The 17,653-nt window shown below is 47.9% G+C and overlaps 1 protein-coding gene across 4 annotated transcripts in view; it reads right to left on the reverse strand.

Moving 5' to 3' along the window:
* The window catches only part of KIF1B (kinesin family member 1B), a 135,050-nt gene that overhangs the window by 6,964 nt on the left and 110,433 nt on the right, over window positions 1–17,653 (reverse strand). For 3 of the 4 annotated variants that reach the window (XM_087701979.1, XM_087701978.1, XM_087701977.1), the window contains 11 exons: window positions 16,575–16,683; window positions 15,512–15,578; window positions 14,793–14,877; window positions 12,370–12,475; window positions 8,179–8,293; window positions 6,454–6,587; window positions 5,503–5,564; window positions 4,270–4,415; window positions 2,133–2,372; window positions 471–542; window positions 262–383 (listed from right to left, as the gene is read on the reverse strand). In XM_087701979.1, the coding sequence (XP_087558105.1) occupies window positions 262–383; window positions 471–542; window positions 2,133–2,372; window positions 4,270–4,415; window positions 5,503–5,564; window positions 6,454–6,587; window positions 8,179–8,293; window positions 12,370–12,475; window positions 14,793–14,877; window positions 15,512–15,578; window positions 16,575–16,683 (1,258 nt within the window). Of the gene's footprint in view, window positions 1–261; window positions 384–470; window positions 543–2,132; window positions 2,373–4,269; window positions 4,416–5,502; window positions 5,565–6,453; window positions 6,588–8,178; window positions 8,294–10,695; window positions 10,723–12,369; window positions 12,476–14,792; window positions 14,878–15,511; window positions 15,579–16,574; window positions 16,684–17,653 lie in introns of all 4 variants that reach the window. The other variant, XM_087701976.1, reaches the window with a different exon arrangement.

Genomic DNA, 17,653 nt, shown 5'->3' on the forward strand with positions numbered 1-17,653 from the left:
TAGTTAGGGCCATGAAACATCTGCAAGGACCCCCTCATGTCAACCCTGAGCTACAAATATTCTGCTTTATTGAAACCTGGATTAAATTATGGCACCTCCATCCCCCTCCAAAAAGCAGAGGTTGCCTTTAAAGCAGGCCTCCATCAGGATGAACAGGGCTGAGAGGGAGGGCAGGGGGAGAGCAAATTTCTTCCCAGGCCAGAGAGAGAGAGAGCTTAGGAGGCTCTGCCAAGGGACGGGCATCAACTCAGCTCCACTCACTTCTGATCCACGGAGTTGTACCTCGAATCCGACAGCGAGGGGCAGGTGGTGGACGGGGTGAGGGTGGAACTGCTGAAGCTGGAGACCGAAGAATCCCGCCCGATGGGAGAGATGTCAGAGAGCTGGAAGAAGGAGGCAATGACTCTCAGCTCAGCCCTTTTCCATGGAAAAAAGCTTCTTATGCCCTGCGGGTTAAACGCTTGGCTTACCTTACAATCACTGATGCTGTTGTAGACCTGGTTAAGTTCGCGGTTGAAAGAATGAGTAAGAAGCTGAAGGCACTGCAAAGAAAGCGTGGATTAGGACGGAGGTGGTGTCAGGCCTGCAGTCATATTCCTTTTAGGATCTCTGGCCTGCCACACTCTCTATTAGTTTACTCTGCTGTTCCATTAGTGGGGTAATTGGGAGGGGGAATAGTACAGAAAAAAATCGTAGACTCCAGGCTGTATAGTGGTCGCTTATAGTATTTAGTGCATTGGAAGGGTTACCCTTTGTCCGAAGCTACTTGGGTAAAAAGCTGGGAGCTAAAAGCGGATAAGTTAGTAAAACAATTCCATGAGAAGTTTCCCAATTAGCCAAAGGATGCCCCTAGGGGAAAGATGTAGTTAATTTTGTTGTGTTAATTTTTATGTTATTCTCTTTTCAGGAAACGTTTTTCTTCTGAGGAGAGGCCGCCTGTCAGGCCTGCAGCCATATTCCTTTTAGGATCTTTGGCCTGCCACAGTCTCTCTCTTATTTTACTATGCTGTTTCATTAGTGGGGTAATTGGGAGGGGGAATAGTACGGGGAAAAAACGTAGACTCCAGGCTTACAGTATTTAGTGCATTGGAAGGGTTACCCTTTGTCTGAAGCTACTTGGGTGAAAAGCTGGGAGCTAAAAGCAGATAAGTTAGTAAAACAATTCCATGAGAAGTTTCCCGATTAGCCAAAGGATGCCCCTAGGGGAAAGATGTGGTTAATTTTGTTGTGTTAATTTTTATGTTATTCTCTTTTCAGGAAACGTTTTTCTTCTGAGGAGAGGCCGCCTGTCAGGCCTGCAGTCATATTCCTTTTAGGATCTTTGGCCTGCCATACTCTCTATTATTTTACTATGTTGTTTTATTAGTGGGGTAATTGGGAGGGGGAATAGTAAGGAGTAGAATTGTAGGATGTGTTGTTGTCAAAATAAAACATTCCTTTCTAGAAGCCCAAGGTCATTCTTTGTTTCTGCAACTCTGCACCTGACCGGAACTAGATGGGTGGAGATGCCAGTGTGGCAGAGGAAGATTGAAACATGTGGGTCCAATCTTGGGCCAAAGGAAAGTTGGCTGGGGGTTTCTGGGGGTTGAAGTCCAGGCATCTTAAAAATTGCCAAGGCTGAGAAAACACAGATAGAGAGGGGGGCCCTATTTGGGGGGGGGGGAAGGGGGGAGAGGAGGCAGGTTCTCAAACACCACATCCACAACCGTCACATACCACCTGGTGTCAACTCTGAAGTTGGCCTGACGAAGGCCATCTTTGAGGCTTCAGTGTTGCCACAACAGGAGAGGAGGGTTAGGGAGGGGGAAAATAGAGATAGCTGGGGGTTTGCAGCCAAAACAAAATAATTTCCCCTGGGAACGAAGGACATTCCAACAAGGTGCTGAAGAGAGGAGCAGTAATGTTACCAAGCAACCGGATAGCACCCTGATTGGATCCTGTGACTGTTTGGGAAAAGGGAAAAAACTTTTACTTTTAATTAAGTGAAACCCGCGGGAAGCATTAAGTCGGTTTTCACCAGCCTGTGCCAATATGATAGAACCAATAAAACTGTGCTTTGAGGAATCTGCCTGCCTCAGAGTTCTGTTTGTTATGGGTGTATTACTTGGAACCCTGACAGGCGGGCTCGGTACCTTGGTAGCTAGCTCCTTCTCCCGCTCCACGAGACTCTCAATGTCAGCCGAGTCGTAGCCGCTGCTCTCGCTGGGGGTGATGGCGCTCTCAAAAGTGGTGGAGGAGATCTGCGAGGAGATGCTGGTGGAGGTGCTGAGGGTGCTACTACTCAGGCTGTGGGAGAGTGAGTCACTCAGGGACTTGGGGAGGCCATCCCCCAGCTTCTCACGCAACAGCAGGAAGTGACGCGTCTTCTCCACCTGGGCAGCAAGAGAAGAAGACAGGGAGAAGATTATAGAATAAGCAATCCAGATGACACATTATTAAATTAAGAGGGGGGGGGGATAGAAAAGTACTAAGATACAAATATAAAAATGATACAAGTGGCTTTATGACAGGGAAAGAAAATGTGGAAGAGGAAAACCATTTTCATGTAAATATGAAGCCGGGACCGCTGGAATGCCACCCCGAAAATACATCAGAGAAAGAAAACAAGCAAGGGCAACAACAAAAGGATGAAGGAAGAGGAGAGAAAAGGAGAAAGGGTAAAGGAGAGGAAGCAAGGGAGGGGAAATAAGAGTAGGAGAGAGGGCAAGAAGGAGAAGAAGAGAGGAGGAGTGGGGGAGAGGGAGGGGAAGAAGGAAAGAGGAAGGAGAGGAGGAAAGAAGAAGGCAGAGAAGGGAGGTTGGGAAGAAGGAAGGAGCAGGGTTGTTGCCAAATAAGATGGGAGATATGGGGTGGCAAGAAAGTGATCCCAATTGTGTTTTTTATATTCATAAGCGGATGGTGATAAATGCTAGAAGTCAACAGATAAATGTTAATAGTGTGTACAAGAATGTATATTTGTGAATGTATATGGAAAGGAAAAAAACAAAACCTTTTAAAAAGAAGAGGAAGAGGAGGAGGAGGAAGAGGAGGTTCCTCCTGTGACTTCTAAACTGGGATGTGCACCTGCTGCCCCCACCCCACCCCTCCAAACTACGAAAAGCTTTGGGTTGGGGAGACTGGGATGGATCCGGCAAGAAAGGACATGTGCAGGAAGAAGGACAGGTCCCAAAGGTGCTTTTTTTTTCCCCAAGAGGCAACTGGATTTTCTGGTTTTTCTTTGAAGATGTTTTGCTTCTCATGCAAGAAGCTTCTTCAGCTCGGACTGGGTGGTGGGGAATGGAAGGGTTTATGGAGTCCTAGTGGACAACCATTTAAATAGGAGCCAGCCGTGTGCTGCAGCTGCCAAAAAAGCCAACACAGTTCTAGGCTGCATCAACAGAGGGATAGAATCAAGATCACGTGAAGTGTTGATGCCACTTTATAAGGCCTTGGGAAGGCCACACTTGGAATACGGCATCCAGTTTTAGTCTCCATGATGTAAAAAAGATGCTGAGACTCTAGAAAGAGTGCAGAGAAGAGCAACAAAGAGGATTAGGGGACCGGAGGCTAAAACGTGTGAAGAACGGTTGCAGGAACTGGGTTTTCTCTAGCTGAATGAAAAGAAGGACTAGGGGGGACTTGATAGCAGTCTTCCGATATCTCAGGGGCTGCCACAAAGAAGGAAGAGTCAAGCTAATTTCCAAAGTACCTGAAGGCAGGGCAAGCAATGGGTGGAAACTAATCAAGGAGAGAAGCAACCTAGAACTAAGGAGAAATTTCCTGACAGTGAGAACAATTAACCAGTGGAACAACTTGCCACCAGAAGATGTGAATGCTCCAACACTGGAAGTCTTTAAGAAGAGATTGGATAACCATTTGTCTGAAGTGATGTAAGGTTTCCTGCCTAAGCAGGGGGTTGGACTAGAAGACCTCCAAGGTCCCTTCCAACTCTGTTAGTCTATTCTATTCTGAATCCCTTTTTTTAAATTTATATTATGGATTTATAGGATTTCTGTACTTAAATCCTTCCATTCCCCACCATCCAGTCAGAGCTGAAGAAGCTTCTTGGATGAGAAGCGAAACATCTTCAAAGAAACACCAGAAAGTCCAGTTGAAACACCTTTGGGACAACCAGGACCTGGAGGACTGAGAATCTCCCCAGACAAAGAGGGACAGGAACAATGAAGAACTTCAGCAGCTTCAGGGAGAAATTTCACCAACAGGAAGAAACAAAGCAAAGGAATCCATGCCCCCCCCCCCTTTCTGGTTCCTACTCCTTTGGGCCCCTACCTCGTGCAGCAGCTCCAGCTTCTCCAGTTCCCACTGGTGCTCCAGGATCAGGCTGTCTCCTCGGGGTCTCCAGCCTGCCAGGTTCTCTTCCCCTCGGACGTAGGCCACAGAAGTATCCAGGACTTTCCTTCTCCTCCTCTGCATTCCTGAAACATAAAAACCAGATTCAGTTCAAGTCGGTTTCCAAAGCACCAGGAGGGAAGGTCACGACCTTCTGCTCCATAACTGAACAAAGGAAGTCCCGTTGCCTTTTGAAAAAAAGCACCTTTGAGACAACCGTGACCTGGATGACGGAGAATCTCCATAGACAAGGGGCAGGATAGGGGAAAAAGAAAGGGAAAAGGGGAGGAAGAAATAGAGGGGAATAGAGTAGGAGTAGTGTCAGGCCTGCAGCCATCTTTCTTTTGGATCTTTGGCCTGCCACACTTTCTATTATTCTACTATGCATTTTCTATTTCAATTGAGGGGGGATTATACGGAGTTAGATGCAATGTAGCCATAACAAAATTCTTTCTAGAAAGCCAAGGTCATCCTTTGTCTCTGCACCTGAACAGAACTGGATGGGTGGATCTGCCAGCATGGCAGTGGGAGATTGGACTATGTAATGGACTTGTGGGTGTGGGGGGGGGCAGGATGTTGAACTTTCAACTGGGTGGGGAAAACCGGGAAGCTTTCAGATTCGGGTTTTCCCAGATGTGCCAACATGGCTCTCTTAATAAATTTGGAATTTTGAGCAATACTTTGCCTTGGACTCTGATTTACTTTTGGATGCTCTTTGGAACCCTGGCAAGTAGGAGAGAGGGTAGGAAAGGGAAGAAGAGGGGAGGAGTGGGGGAGAGTAAGGGAAAATAGAGAAGGGAAAGGAGAGGAGGAAAGAAGAAAGGAGAGAGGAGAAAAGAAGGGAGGGAAAGAAGGAAGAAGAAAGTAGGGTTGTAAAATAAGATGAGTGTATGGGATGGTAGAAAAGCAATCTCGATTATATTGTTAATTGTAGGGGGAGAAAAATTGTTGTGTTAAAAGTTAATAAACATTAATAATAATAAGTTATGAGATTGTATATTTGTGAATGTATGTATGAGAAATAAAAATAAAAAAACTTTTTTTAAAAAAAGACAAGGGGCAGGAATATAATAAATTCACAAATCAACCCAGTTTAGGAAAAAAAATATGGAGGATTTTTTCTTTTCTTTTTTTTCTTTTTGGCATATTCATAAAAAAGGGACATCTTCTGACCTGGGCTTCCGGTGTCAGCCATTTTGCACAAGCTCAGCTCGTAGATCCCGGTTACTCGGTTGCTGCTTGCAAAGAGGGAGGCAGGGGGAGAAAAAACAACAACAATAATTTGAGAAAACAAGGCAGTTTGAGAAAAGGCGCGAGGTTTTCAAGCATCATTACATTGGTCCATACTGGAGTTAATTCATCAGAGCAATAGCACTTAGGCTTGTATACCGCTTCACAGTGCTTTTACAGCCCTCTCTAAGCGGTTTTACAGAGTCAGCTTCTTGCCCCCAACAATCTGGGTCCTCATTTCACCCACCTCGGAAGGACGGAAAGCTGAGTCGACCTTGAGGCACTGAGGATCAAACTGCTGGCAGTCGGCAGAGTTAGCCTGCAATACTGCTTTCTAACCACAGCCACCACCATGGCTCTTGTAGCAATAGCACTTAGGCTTATATACCGCTTTACAGTGCTTCACAGCCTTCTCTAAGCGGTTTACAGAGTCGACATCTTGCCCCCAACAATCTGGGTCCTTTATTTTACCGATCTCGGAAGGGCGGAACGCTGAGTCAACCTTGAGCCTGATGCGATTCGAACTACTAAATTACAGGCAGCCGGCAGACAGCAGAAGTAGCCTGCAGTACTGCACTCTAACCACTGCGCCACCAAGGCTCATACATTTGTCATATAACGAATATAATTTTATTATAACAGAGGAACATCTCCTTTCCTTCTTTTTCTCAACTGAAAGAATCTTTGACATATTCCTGGTCAGCCTGAAATGAGACTCCTCTGCTTTGGCCGCTCACTTGAAGATTTCCAAGAATCAACTCAATCAATCTTTTGAAATTCCACGAGGAGGTTTGCGAGAGACCAAGAGACAGGAAACTAGGCAGCCCACAAGCCCTCCCACCCACCAAGGGTCTCGTGGCCCTTGGACGGCCCCAGGGGAGTGATCTGACTTACGAGTCCGGGGACTTAGAATAGCCGCGTCCAAAGAGACTCCGCAGCGAGCGGGGGGGAGAAATCTTGGCGTCTCGCGAGTAGAAGACCATGCAGATGTCCTTGGTGATGACGGCTGGTTGGATGCAGTGATCCAGCTGGAAGGGAAGAAAACAGCTGGATCACTTTCACCATCGATGATGGGCAACGTACAAGCGAACAGGTGGCACCTCAGCTCTCTTTGGCACAGGTGTGTGTGGCACAAGTGGAGATGAACCCACATACTTCTAGCTCCACATTTATTATGCTTTATATCATGGGTCATTAGGGACGTGGTGGCTCAGGGGTAAGACACTGAGCTTGTCGATCAGAAAGTTTGATGGTTCGAATAGCGCTGTGTAACGGAGGGAGCTCCCATTACTTGTCCCAGCTTCTGCCAACCTAGCAGTTCGAAAGCATGTAAAAAATAATGCAAGTAGAAAAATAGGGACCACTTTGGGGGGAAGGTAACAGTGTTCTGTGCGCCTTCGGCGTTGAGTCATGCCGGCCACATGACCACCAAGACGTCTTTGGACAACGCTGGCTCTTCTGCTTTGAAAAGGAGATGAGCAGTGGCCCCCAGAGTCAGGAACGACTAGCACATATGGGCAAGAGGAACCTTGATCTTGATATCATGGGTATCCAAACCTTGGCAAGTTTAAGACTTCATCTCCCAGAATTCCCCAGCCTGGGGCATTGGAAGTCCCCAAGTCTTAAAAAATTGCCAAGGGTGAACCCTCTATATGGAATGACTGACTGATTGAACAATCTTCATTAGATCAGAATTTACCCCTCTATTTAAATCATGTGAACTCACTTAACAGGAAGAGGAATGGCACCTGTCTCTTAGGAAATAACACTCTAAAAAGTCAAATATGTACTTTATACTTGGTTCTTGGAGCTGTAGAACTACAGGCTGTTAAGTAATTAAAGACTTAACCTTGGCTAGCTTTGAGCTTTCTGGCAGAAAACAAAAATAAGAAAATGAGTTGCATTCTGAATAAGCATAAAAATATCAAATTTTGATTGGCTTCACTGGCCTTAAGAGCTCCTCAAGTCTTTACTCCTGTTTTGAGATTTCACAACGCAGGGATGTTATTTATCGATTGAATACCAAAGAGAGTCCCCGCAGGCAGAAAGCTAGCATGTCAGGGACTGCAGGTTCTTATTCCTGAGCGGCTTGGCTCTCTCTAGTTTCTCGCTTACGGAAGAGGGACCCCTTGTAACAATCCAGACCAATCATAAGTGCTCATCTTGGTGAGAAAAAAGTCGTTGCCTAAGGGTTAGGCTTAGGGCTGCACAGGTACCGGGTAAAATAAAAATGGCCTATCACCGTGATGGTGAACCTATGGCTCTCTCTATGAGCCATCCATGGCCAGCTGATTTTCTGGCGTGCACATGAGCAATGGCCAGTTGGTTTTCGCGGGCATTGGAGCACTGGAAAACAGCCCCCAAAATGGCCCCAAAACAGGCATGCGCGCACCAGCCAGTTGGTCTTTGGGTTTCCGGTGCACATATGTGCATGCACACATTTTTCAGTTTGGGCACTCGGTGCCGAAAGAGTTCGCCATCACCGGCCTAACCATTTAAGAATTTAGAAAGGGGGATTCCCTCTGGGGGTCCCTGTTTTTTTTTTTTTAAGAGAACTTCAACTTCTCCTTTCGCCCTTCCGTCAGGCTGAAGCTCTGAGACCAGACGATGCAACCTCACCTCCAGGTAAGCCGAGAGGGTCATGTAGATCTTCTCCGCGTAGGGGGTCACCCGGTTCAAAAGAAGGGAGTTATGCAGGGAGCTGTCCCAGACAGCCTCAAAACGGTAGAAAGTTCTGGAAAAAAATAATAACAATAACAATAATCAAAGGCTACGATCTGATGCTCCAGCGCGGAGGTGCCTCTCCCAGCTGTGGCTGAGCAACCATCCTGAATAAGCTTAGAGCAGGGGTGTCAAACTCAAGGCCCCCGGGAGCCAGATCCGGCCCGCGGGGTGCTTAGATCTGCCCCGCCGTGGAAACAACGAAGAACCAGCCATGGTGCCTCTACCAGCGAAAACGGAGCTCTTGAGGGCCGCGCACGGCCCTCCCGAGCTTCGTTTTCGCCGGCAGAGGGTTGCAGGAGGCTATCGCAGCCAAAAATGGAGCTCGGGAGGCAGAGCGCTTGTGCTTCCCTCCACAGGCGCCCCCCCTAGCATGAATGATGTCATGCTGGCCACACCCACCCTGGCCACGCCCCCCCACAGGTCAAACACAACCCTTTTTATCGAGTTTGACACCCTTGGCTTAGAGCAATTCTTGGAAGGTGGAAGGAAGCAGGCCCTTTTTTCTAAGTTTTTACACCCACGTCCTCGGACTTCTTCTTACTTAACTGCCAACCTCAATTTTTCAACAGTGGGTGTCGCCATATCAAACCAACCCACGCTTCCTGGCTTAGGAATCTGGGTGAATACCTGGCTAAGAATGAGAACTAAGAATGAGAAACGGAGGGAACGGTGGCTACCTTTCCAAGGACAAACAAGGAAGAAGGGCCTGGCTTTTGTTTTGTGAAGGTGGCCCTAGCTAGCTAAAATTTCTGAAGGTTTGCTTACCCTCTTGAAGGAAACACAATTGAGTGGCCCTGCCCTGCCCTACAGCTATTCCATAACCTGCTTCAGCTCTTCTAAACCTGGATAGACCTGCTTTGCCGGGTTAAAAGAAGGTGAATCTTGCACAGGAAAGCAAGAAGTAACCATTAACACCGTCAATATTAAATTGAGCCTGCATTTCAGATGCTGAAATACGCCATGTAAGCTAAGCGGAGAGAGTGGAAGTGGGGGAGAGAAGGGGAAGAGGGGAGGATAGGAGAGAGGGAAGTAGAGGTGAGGAAAAGGGTAGGGGAGAGAGAGAAGGAGCGGAAAGAGGAGAAGGAGAGAGGAAGGGGAAGTAGGGAAGAGAGGGATGATAGAGGAAAGCAAGGAAGTAGAGAGGGAGAGGAGGTATAATATGGTGTATGGAAAGCAGGAGAGCAAATGAGAAGTTATTGTGGGTAGATGGTGAAAAGAACGGATATAATATTGGACAATACATGATAGTGTTTGCCAAGATATAATGGTATACTTGTGGATATTTACCGCATTTTTCAGAGTATAAGACGCACCTTTTTCCCCTCAAAAAAAGATGAAAATCTGGGTGCGTCTTATACACTGAATGCAGCATTTTTGGCCTCCCGAAACCCCACCCCCTTTGCAAAGGTTGTCATGCAGAGCCTTTAGGAGGCTTCCAGAAAGCTCCTGGGGACTGGGGAGGGCAGAACTAAGTGAAAAACGGGTCGATTTTTGCTCATTTTTGCCCCCCTCCCCAGCCCCCAGGAGCACTCTGCAAGGCGCCTAAAGGCTCTGCATGCACTTTTTTGGGCGAAAAACGGGCCCGTTTTCGCAAGGTCTGAAGAATGGAAAAACTTTTTTTTAAAATTTGCTTCTTCAAAATCTTGCTGCATCTTATACTCTGAACAATATGGCACATGAAAGTAAAAATGAAAAACTGGGGAAAAACAGAAAGCAAGAAGTAAATGAACGGCGGAAAAGGAGGGGAGGGCAGATTGGGACAGGGTCCCGGGAGAAGGTGAAACAGCAGCAGCAGCAGCAGCAAATGAAATCCCCTTTTCATTAATTTCAACCAGGGAGCAGAAAGAGTGCAAAGCTAGGTCTAATTCAGGGTGGAAAAGACAAGAGAAGACAAACATGAAGCAAAGACTGAGCACAACAGAAGCCAAAGGGATGAAATCGGGAAGAAAGAAACGTAACTGGATACAGACTGGGAATTGGGGGGTCAGGATACACTTGGGAAAGAATCCCATTTTTGGATTTTTTGAGGATGGGATTCGGGAAAAGAGCGACAGGTAAAAATTAATTGCGGGGGAAGGAGGGGAGAAAGAAGCTAAGCACAAATATGAGACTTGAACTCACAGAAAAGCTTCTAGGTAGCAGACTCAGATGCCAGGCCAAATCTCTTAGATCACAAGAGATCTCTTTTGCAGCCCCCACCCCCCACCCCCTAAGATTCTCAAGGCCTCTGAGAACAGGGCGAAGGGGAGATTTTAAAGCCAAGGAGGGGTGCCACAGCGCAAGGCAGCAAAGGGGCGGTGGGGGGTGGAGGGGGGAGGGAATGAAAGCTCTGCCCACCAGCCAAACTGGGATTAGGGGAAGAGGAGAGTCTGGACACTAGGCTGGGCACCAAGGAAGCAAATGTGAAAATACCTAGGCATATCCTTATCAAGGAAGAGCCTGTGGAGATACAGAAAGCGTTCGTTAGGTCAGCCCCAAACACGGGTAGGACGAGCGACAAAGGAAAAGCAGCGGAGAGAAAAGCCAAAACTCAAGCCAGAGGACAACCCAAAGACACGAATGCAGGGACATTAACACGCACAAACACACAGAGAGGGACATGCATCGTGGGTGTGAACTCGGGAGGACGTTTTTGCGACGTCCACCTTCTCTTGCCAAGGGCAAGAGCTGAAAATTGGGCCAATCGCAAAAAGGATGAATTTATTTCACAGCCTAAGGGGCCGTCATAAGACGGAAGCCTTTGAGGTGAGTTATAGCAATAGCACTCAGATTTATATACTGCTTCATGGTGCTTCACAGCCCTCTCTAAGCGGTTTTACAGAGTCAGCCTCTACTTGCCCCCAACGATCTGGGTCCTCATTTGACCCGCCTCGGAAGGCAGGAAGGAAGGCTGAGTCAACCTTGAGCCTGGTGAGATTCAAACTCCTGGCAGTGGGCAGAGTTAGCAATAGCCCTTAGACTTATATATCGCTTCATGGTGCTTTACAGCCCTCTCTAAGAGGTTTTCAGAGTCAGCCTCTTCTTGCCCCGAACAATCTGGATCCTCATTTTACCCACCTCGGAAGGACGGAAAGTTGAGTCAACCTTGAGGCACTGAGGATCAAACTGCTGGCAGTGGGCAGAGTTAGCATGCAATACTGCTTTCTAACCACAGCCACCACCATGGCCCTTGTAGCAATAGCGCTTAGGCTTATATACCGCTTTACAGTGCTTCACAGCCTTCTCTCATCGGTTTACATGGTCGACATCCTGCCCCCAACAATCTGGGTCCTTTATTTTACCGATCTCGGAAGGGCGGAAGGCTGAGTCAACTTTGAGCCCGATGAGATTCGAACTACTAAATTACAGGCAGCCAGCAGACAGCAGAAGTAGCCTGCAGTACTGCCCTCTAACCACTGCGCCACTTGGCTCTATAATAATTTTATAATCATATATCATTATTTGTCTATTATGAAAGGCTCCTTTGAGAGGTCTGTATGACTAACATTAGTGTATTCCGGCTGTTCCATTTCTCAGATCCCGATGGGAAAAAAAACACAGTTTACCATTCTCACTGTTTCTAAAGATAAACGTGGTCACAGATTCTTAAGTGCCGCAACCAGGGGTAGGTTCCTATACTGGTTGGTACTGGTTCGCCGTGTGCACGCTTTGCGCCCGCACTACTCAATTCGCTCGTGTGTGTGCCAGCCACATGTTGCTGGCGCATGCACAGTTGACTAAATATTGTTCTGTGCATGCACAGAAACATGCCGGCAATGGCATAAGAGGCCGGGGAACCGGTTCGGGGGCCTGGTGAGCCTGGGTTGCTGCCGGTTCTGCGACCCAGCCTGGAATTCCACTACCGGTTCGGCCAAACTGGGGGCAACCCACCTCCGGCCGCAACCTCACTTTTTCCCAGTAGGTCCAAAATCTGCTTTACAGCTCTCCTACTCAGAGAACAGAGGAGCCTACCACCACCCCAAGGACCCCATAAGTGGGTCAGAACTCCCCCCAATCAGGCTCTCTGGGGAGCATGGGAACTGCAGTCCACCCCTAGCTGGGGCTCCCAGGTTGGGGAGCCGACCCAGGCCAAGGAACGCCTCTGACCTGTTGGAGCTGTGAGAGACCCTCAGGTATTTGGCGGAGATGATGTTGAGAGATAAGACGGCGTCCACAGCCGTTTCGTCCACTTCGGCTTTGTTCCGGATGCGCCCTGCAGAGAGGACAGAGGCAAAAGAGCACAGATTTATTGGGGGTGGATGGTGGGTGGGTGTTGCTTCGCAGGGAAGAAGCACTAAGAGAAACTCGCCATCAAGCGCTAAGGATAGTCAGAAGCTCCAAATGGATTTAAAGATTTATTGCAAGCTTAAGCTCGCTACAAGAATCTGAGCTACTAACATCTAAGCAAATTGGCGGTAGGTAAAAGCCAGTGGTATTCAAGGTGGGCTGGACATGGGCGCAAAGTAACTTACGACTCATGACATCTTTGACCCCTCCCACAGACTCAATCTGGCCATCTCTTATATTCACTTTCAGAAAGCTGTGTAATTGCAAAAGGATTTTGGGGACGAATGTCTCCAGACTGGGGCGTTTCCCCACTCAAAACCATTCATCAATCCAAATGCCAAGTTAAATCTTTGTGGAATGTTAAGTTCCTTCCTGCAAAAACCAGCTTCTGGTACATACAAATAGCTGTGATACTGTTGTAGCCCGCTAGCGGCCGGCAGAAATGGCAGCAGATTTGGACAGTGAGGAGGTTGGGGAGGAACATGGGCCAGTCCTGGAGTCTGGGGAAGGCTCTGATGAGGGCTCTGTGTCGGAGGCAGAGAAGGATCCAGGGCCGCCTGACAGTTATCAGCTGCCTTCAGAGTCAGACATCACTGGGGCAGAAGAACAACTGGAGCCTGTTCCCAATGTGCGCATGCACAGAGTTGTCAGGCATCAGTGGGGCAGAGGAACAGCTGGAGCCTCTTCCCAGTGTGCACATGTCCAGAGTGGTCAGACGAAGGGAACAGCTAAAGAACAGGGGTCGACTTGGGACTAAGGCCACATGTGGACGTTGAATGGCCCCTCCCAGAGGACATAAAAAATGAGCGAAAGGGGAGTTTGCAGGAGGCAATTAGTTCCCTTAAATGGTTTGTGACTCTCCGAGACTCCTTACTAAGTTTTGCAGAGATCAGCCTGGCAACTCTCCAAGCCAGAGAAGGTCTGTGACTGTAAATCCTCCCTCGAAAGACTTTGCTGGATGTGAATGGGAAGAATTCACAACAAATTAATAAAAGGGTTTTTTGTCGGGACAAGGAGTTTGCTTCCTGCTCTTGGGAAGCCTTGGTCAGAAAACTTACATTCACTTTCAGAAAGCTGTGTAAAATGGGGCGTTTCCCCACCCAAAACCATTCATCAATCCAAATGCCAAGTTAAATCTTTGTAAAATATTAAGTTCCTTCCTGCAAAAAAACCCCTCGGGTGCAGACCTCCCACCCTGATACTTCAGGTTGCTGCTGGCCTGGGGTTTCATGAAGTACCATAATGAGTTCAACTCGCCTCAGCCAACTCACCCACAGCCAATTCACTGTAGCCAACTCACTCGCTATGGGACAATTCAATCATTCACGTTCATTATTTGAAATAATTCTAACAATTATTCTAATGTTTCTCATTCGCATTTTGTTTTGGCCTTCCTTTGGCATTCTTTCTTTCATAATTCTATTTGATATAAGTGTAATTCCTGTCTCAAGGAAAGCTGTTCCGCGGGACAAGAGTCGGCCATGCAGAGAGGTGGCTGTGGCAAGATAGTTGTGGTGAGTTTGCCGTGGTGAATTGTCGTATACCCATCATCCTCGCCTCTCCTCCCAAAAGTTTCCCTGGGCCAGATAGATGTGGCAGCGAAGTGGGCCCTCTGCAGTGAGTGGAAGAAGAGTGAGGAGCGAAGGAGCCTGTTGTGGCCCACCAGTGGCCAACAGACTCGGACAGTGAGGTGGTTGGGGAGGAACATGAGCCAGTCCTGGAGGTCAGAGGCAGAGAGGAGGTCAGGGCCGTCCGACAATTAAAAGCTGCCTTCAGAGGCGGACATCAGTGAGGCAGAAGAACAGCTGGAGCCTGATCCCAACATGCGCATGCGCAGAGTTGCCAGGAGAAAGGGACATCTAAGGAACAAGGGTCGACTCAGGAGTAAAGCCACAAGAGGACGGTGAATGGCCCCACCCATAGGGAATAAAAGAGGAGCGAAAGGGGAATGGAGTTTGCAGGAGGGAATTCGTTCAATTCATTCAGGTGAAGATCTGTCCCTGACTTCTTGCCAAGTAATTGCTGCTACAGCATGGCGTTTAAAAGTCTGGCAGCTCTCCAAGGCCGATAAAGGTCTGTAGTTGTGAGATCTCAGGAAAGACTGTTGACTGGGACTTGGCTGGAGAGGAATTCCTTTTAACCTAAATAAAAGGAGTTTTATCGGGACGAGGAGTCGGCTTCATGAACTTGGGAGACCTAGGTCAGAACAGAGCCATCCAGAAACAGAGGAGAAGAATACCTACCGACTACCAATTCTCGCACATCTTTCCAGTGGAGCTCATTGCCTTTCTCATGGATGATGGTAATGGTGATCCTCCGCTGTATTCCCTATAGTGATAAAAAAGAGACCGGCTCTGTTTGCTTCTCCCTCTTAACATTCCACCTCTTTAAATGTTAGGCTTAAAACCGCCAAGATCTCCAGACACCTGGACTGGCAGAGAACTGAACTGAATTGGGGAAGCCTGCCAGATGCGGATGCCAAAAGCACAGACTCAGGTCGACCGGAAGCAACGCGGCGAGACAGACTAGAAAAGAACGGGCTCTGATGAGCTCTGCAGAAATCCAGCCTGACAAGCCATTGTCGGGGGGTGGGAGGTGGTCTTTGGACTGGAGCCGACTTGTAGGGAGGGTGAAGAAGGAGCTGCGTCTCGGACGACCAAGAGGAAGCAATGCAGTTAATTTTTATTTCAAAGAGCCCAGCTCAAACAGACCATCTAACAGTCCCTGCCTGACCTGAGGCAGCAGGGTCTGGTCTGATTAGAACTTGGATAGGAGACCACCAGAAACAGCAGGATGGTAGGCCGGGCTGCAAATTGGGAAGCAACATCACAAAAAGAAGAACATGGCAATTCTCTGGGCATTATTGCCACTCATAAAAAAAACTGAAAACAAGCCTTCCTGTAATTGCCAGAATCAAGCCAGATGCAAAGGAGCCTTTGTGGAGATTTCAGCATCCACTCACCTGGTGAAGCAAGAATGTCCCTTGGCAGGTGAGGCCTCCAGTGTGGTCAACAATAGCTGGGATGTATCTGCAAGGGAGAGAGGGACAAATCAAGAATGGGAGAGGTTTAATTCCCCAGGGCTCACAGCTACCTCCATCCCAATCCTTTCCCCCTCGGATAAGATTAAAGATACAGCTGGACTATTTTTGGGAAATACCAAGATCTGAGCTTATCAATGGAAAGGGGGTGCTTAAAACTAGCTACAAGGGAGGTTCAGGTTTGAAGATCTGGCGAAAGACTCAAACAGTGAGGAGGTTGGGGAGGAACATGGGAGAGTCCTGGAGTCTGGGGAAGGCTCTGATGAGGGCTCTGCGTCGGAGGCAGAGAGGGGGCCTGGGCTGTATGCCAGTTATCAGTTGCCTTTAGAGTGACAGATCAGTGGGGCAGAGAAAAAGCTGGAGCCTGTTCCCGATTTGCGCATGTGCAGAGCTGCTAGGAGAAGGGAACAGCTAAAGAACAGGGGTCGACTTGGGAGTAAGGCCACAGGTGGACAGTAAATGGCCTTTCCCATGAGGAATAAAAGAGGAGCGAAAGGTGAGGGGAGTTTGCAGGAGACAATTAGTTCAATTCATTAGGGTGAAGATCTGTTCCTGACTTCTTGCCAAATATTGTCTGCTACAGAGTGGCGTTTGGATAAATAAAAGAGGAGCGAAAGGGGAGTGGAGTTTGCAGGAGACCCTTAGTTCGCTTCATTGGTTCGTGACTCTCCGAGACTCCTTGCCAAGTTTTGCAGATATCAGCCTGGCAGCTCTCCAAGCCAGATAAGGTCTGTGACTGTAAATCCTCCCTCGAAAGACTTTGCTGGATGTGAATGAGCAGAATTCACAGTCAATTAATAAAAGGGTTTTTTGTCCGGACAAGGAATTTGCTTTATGCTCTTGGGAAGCCTCGGTCAGAACACTCCTTCGGATGTTCCTCAGCGAAAGGATCTCTCTTCAGCCGTCTCAATGCAAACGCTAAGCAGCATTAACTGCTCCTTTCACCAACCTCCCTACCAGGCAAAGATAATCAGGCCCAACTCACTCTCCCGTCGGCTCCAGTTCGCTGATCTCGAACCAAACCAGGAGATCGTATTTGGTCATGCTCTGTCCCAAGCTGGGTTTACTCATCGTGTTGAGTTTGGTGGCTGGGACTGAAAGAGAAAAAGCTCTGGTTTGAAAATGAAAAGAAAACACAGTCTGTGAAAGACCTCTGAACACTCCTAAGGCTTCCTGGGGGTTTGTGAGTGTTGAGGACACCAGGTTGAGAAAGGCAGCTCTTGCGATGCTTAAATTAAGTTTTTCTGGCATGCTTTCCCTGATGGGTTAGGACTCATAAGCTCCAGCCTAAAATAATATTATCGTATTTTTCAGAGTATAAGACGCACCTTTTCCCTCAAAAAAGAGGCTGAAAATCTGGGTGCGTCTTATACATTGAATACAGCATTTTTTGCCTACTGAAACCCCACCCCCTTTACCAAAATGACGTTGCAAAGCCTTTAGGAGGCTTTCAGAGTACTCCTAGGGGCTGGGGAGGGCAGAAATGAGCAAAAATAGGCCCGTTTCCCCCCCCCGCCCCCAGCAGCACTCTGTAAGCTTCCTAAAGACTATCCATGCCCTTTATTTTACAAAAAATGGGCACGTTTTCGTAAAAACCAGGGCGGGTTTTGCTCGTTTTTGGCCCTTCCACCCACAGGAGCACTCTACAAGCCTCCTAAGGGCTATTCATGCCCTTTTTTTGGGAAAAAAAATGGGATTGTTTTTGCAAAAAATGGGCTGTTTTGGGGAGATTTGCAGAGTGCAAAACCTTTTTTTTTTTAATTTTCCTCTTCAAAACCTTGATGCATCTTATACTTAAACAAAATCTCCATTCCTTCCCTACTCCAGGGGAAGGATACTGCAAAATCCCCATTCCCACCCCACTCCTGGGGCCAGCCAGAAGGTGACATTTGCTGGTTCTCCGAACTACCCATAATTTCCGCTACCGTTTCTCCAGAACCTGTCAGAACCTGCTGGGTTTCACCCCTGGCCTAAGGATTGTCTTGACGCGGATCCCAGACTGATTGCGCTACTGACCATCTCGCTTGGGGAACCGCTGAGCCTGACAGCTGAGGACAGGCAGAG

This window comes from Thamnophis sirtalis, unplaced genomic scaffold, assembly GCF_051295495.1.
Source record: "Thamnophis sirtalis isolate CommonGarterSnake01/CBP01778 unplaced genomic scaffold, rThaSir2_p1.2 scaffold_15, whole genome shotgun sequence".
Classification (NCBI taxonomy): domain Eukaryota; kingdom Metazoa; phylum Chordata; class Lepidosauria; order Squamata; family Natricidae; genus Thamnophis; species Thamnophis sirtalis.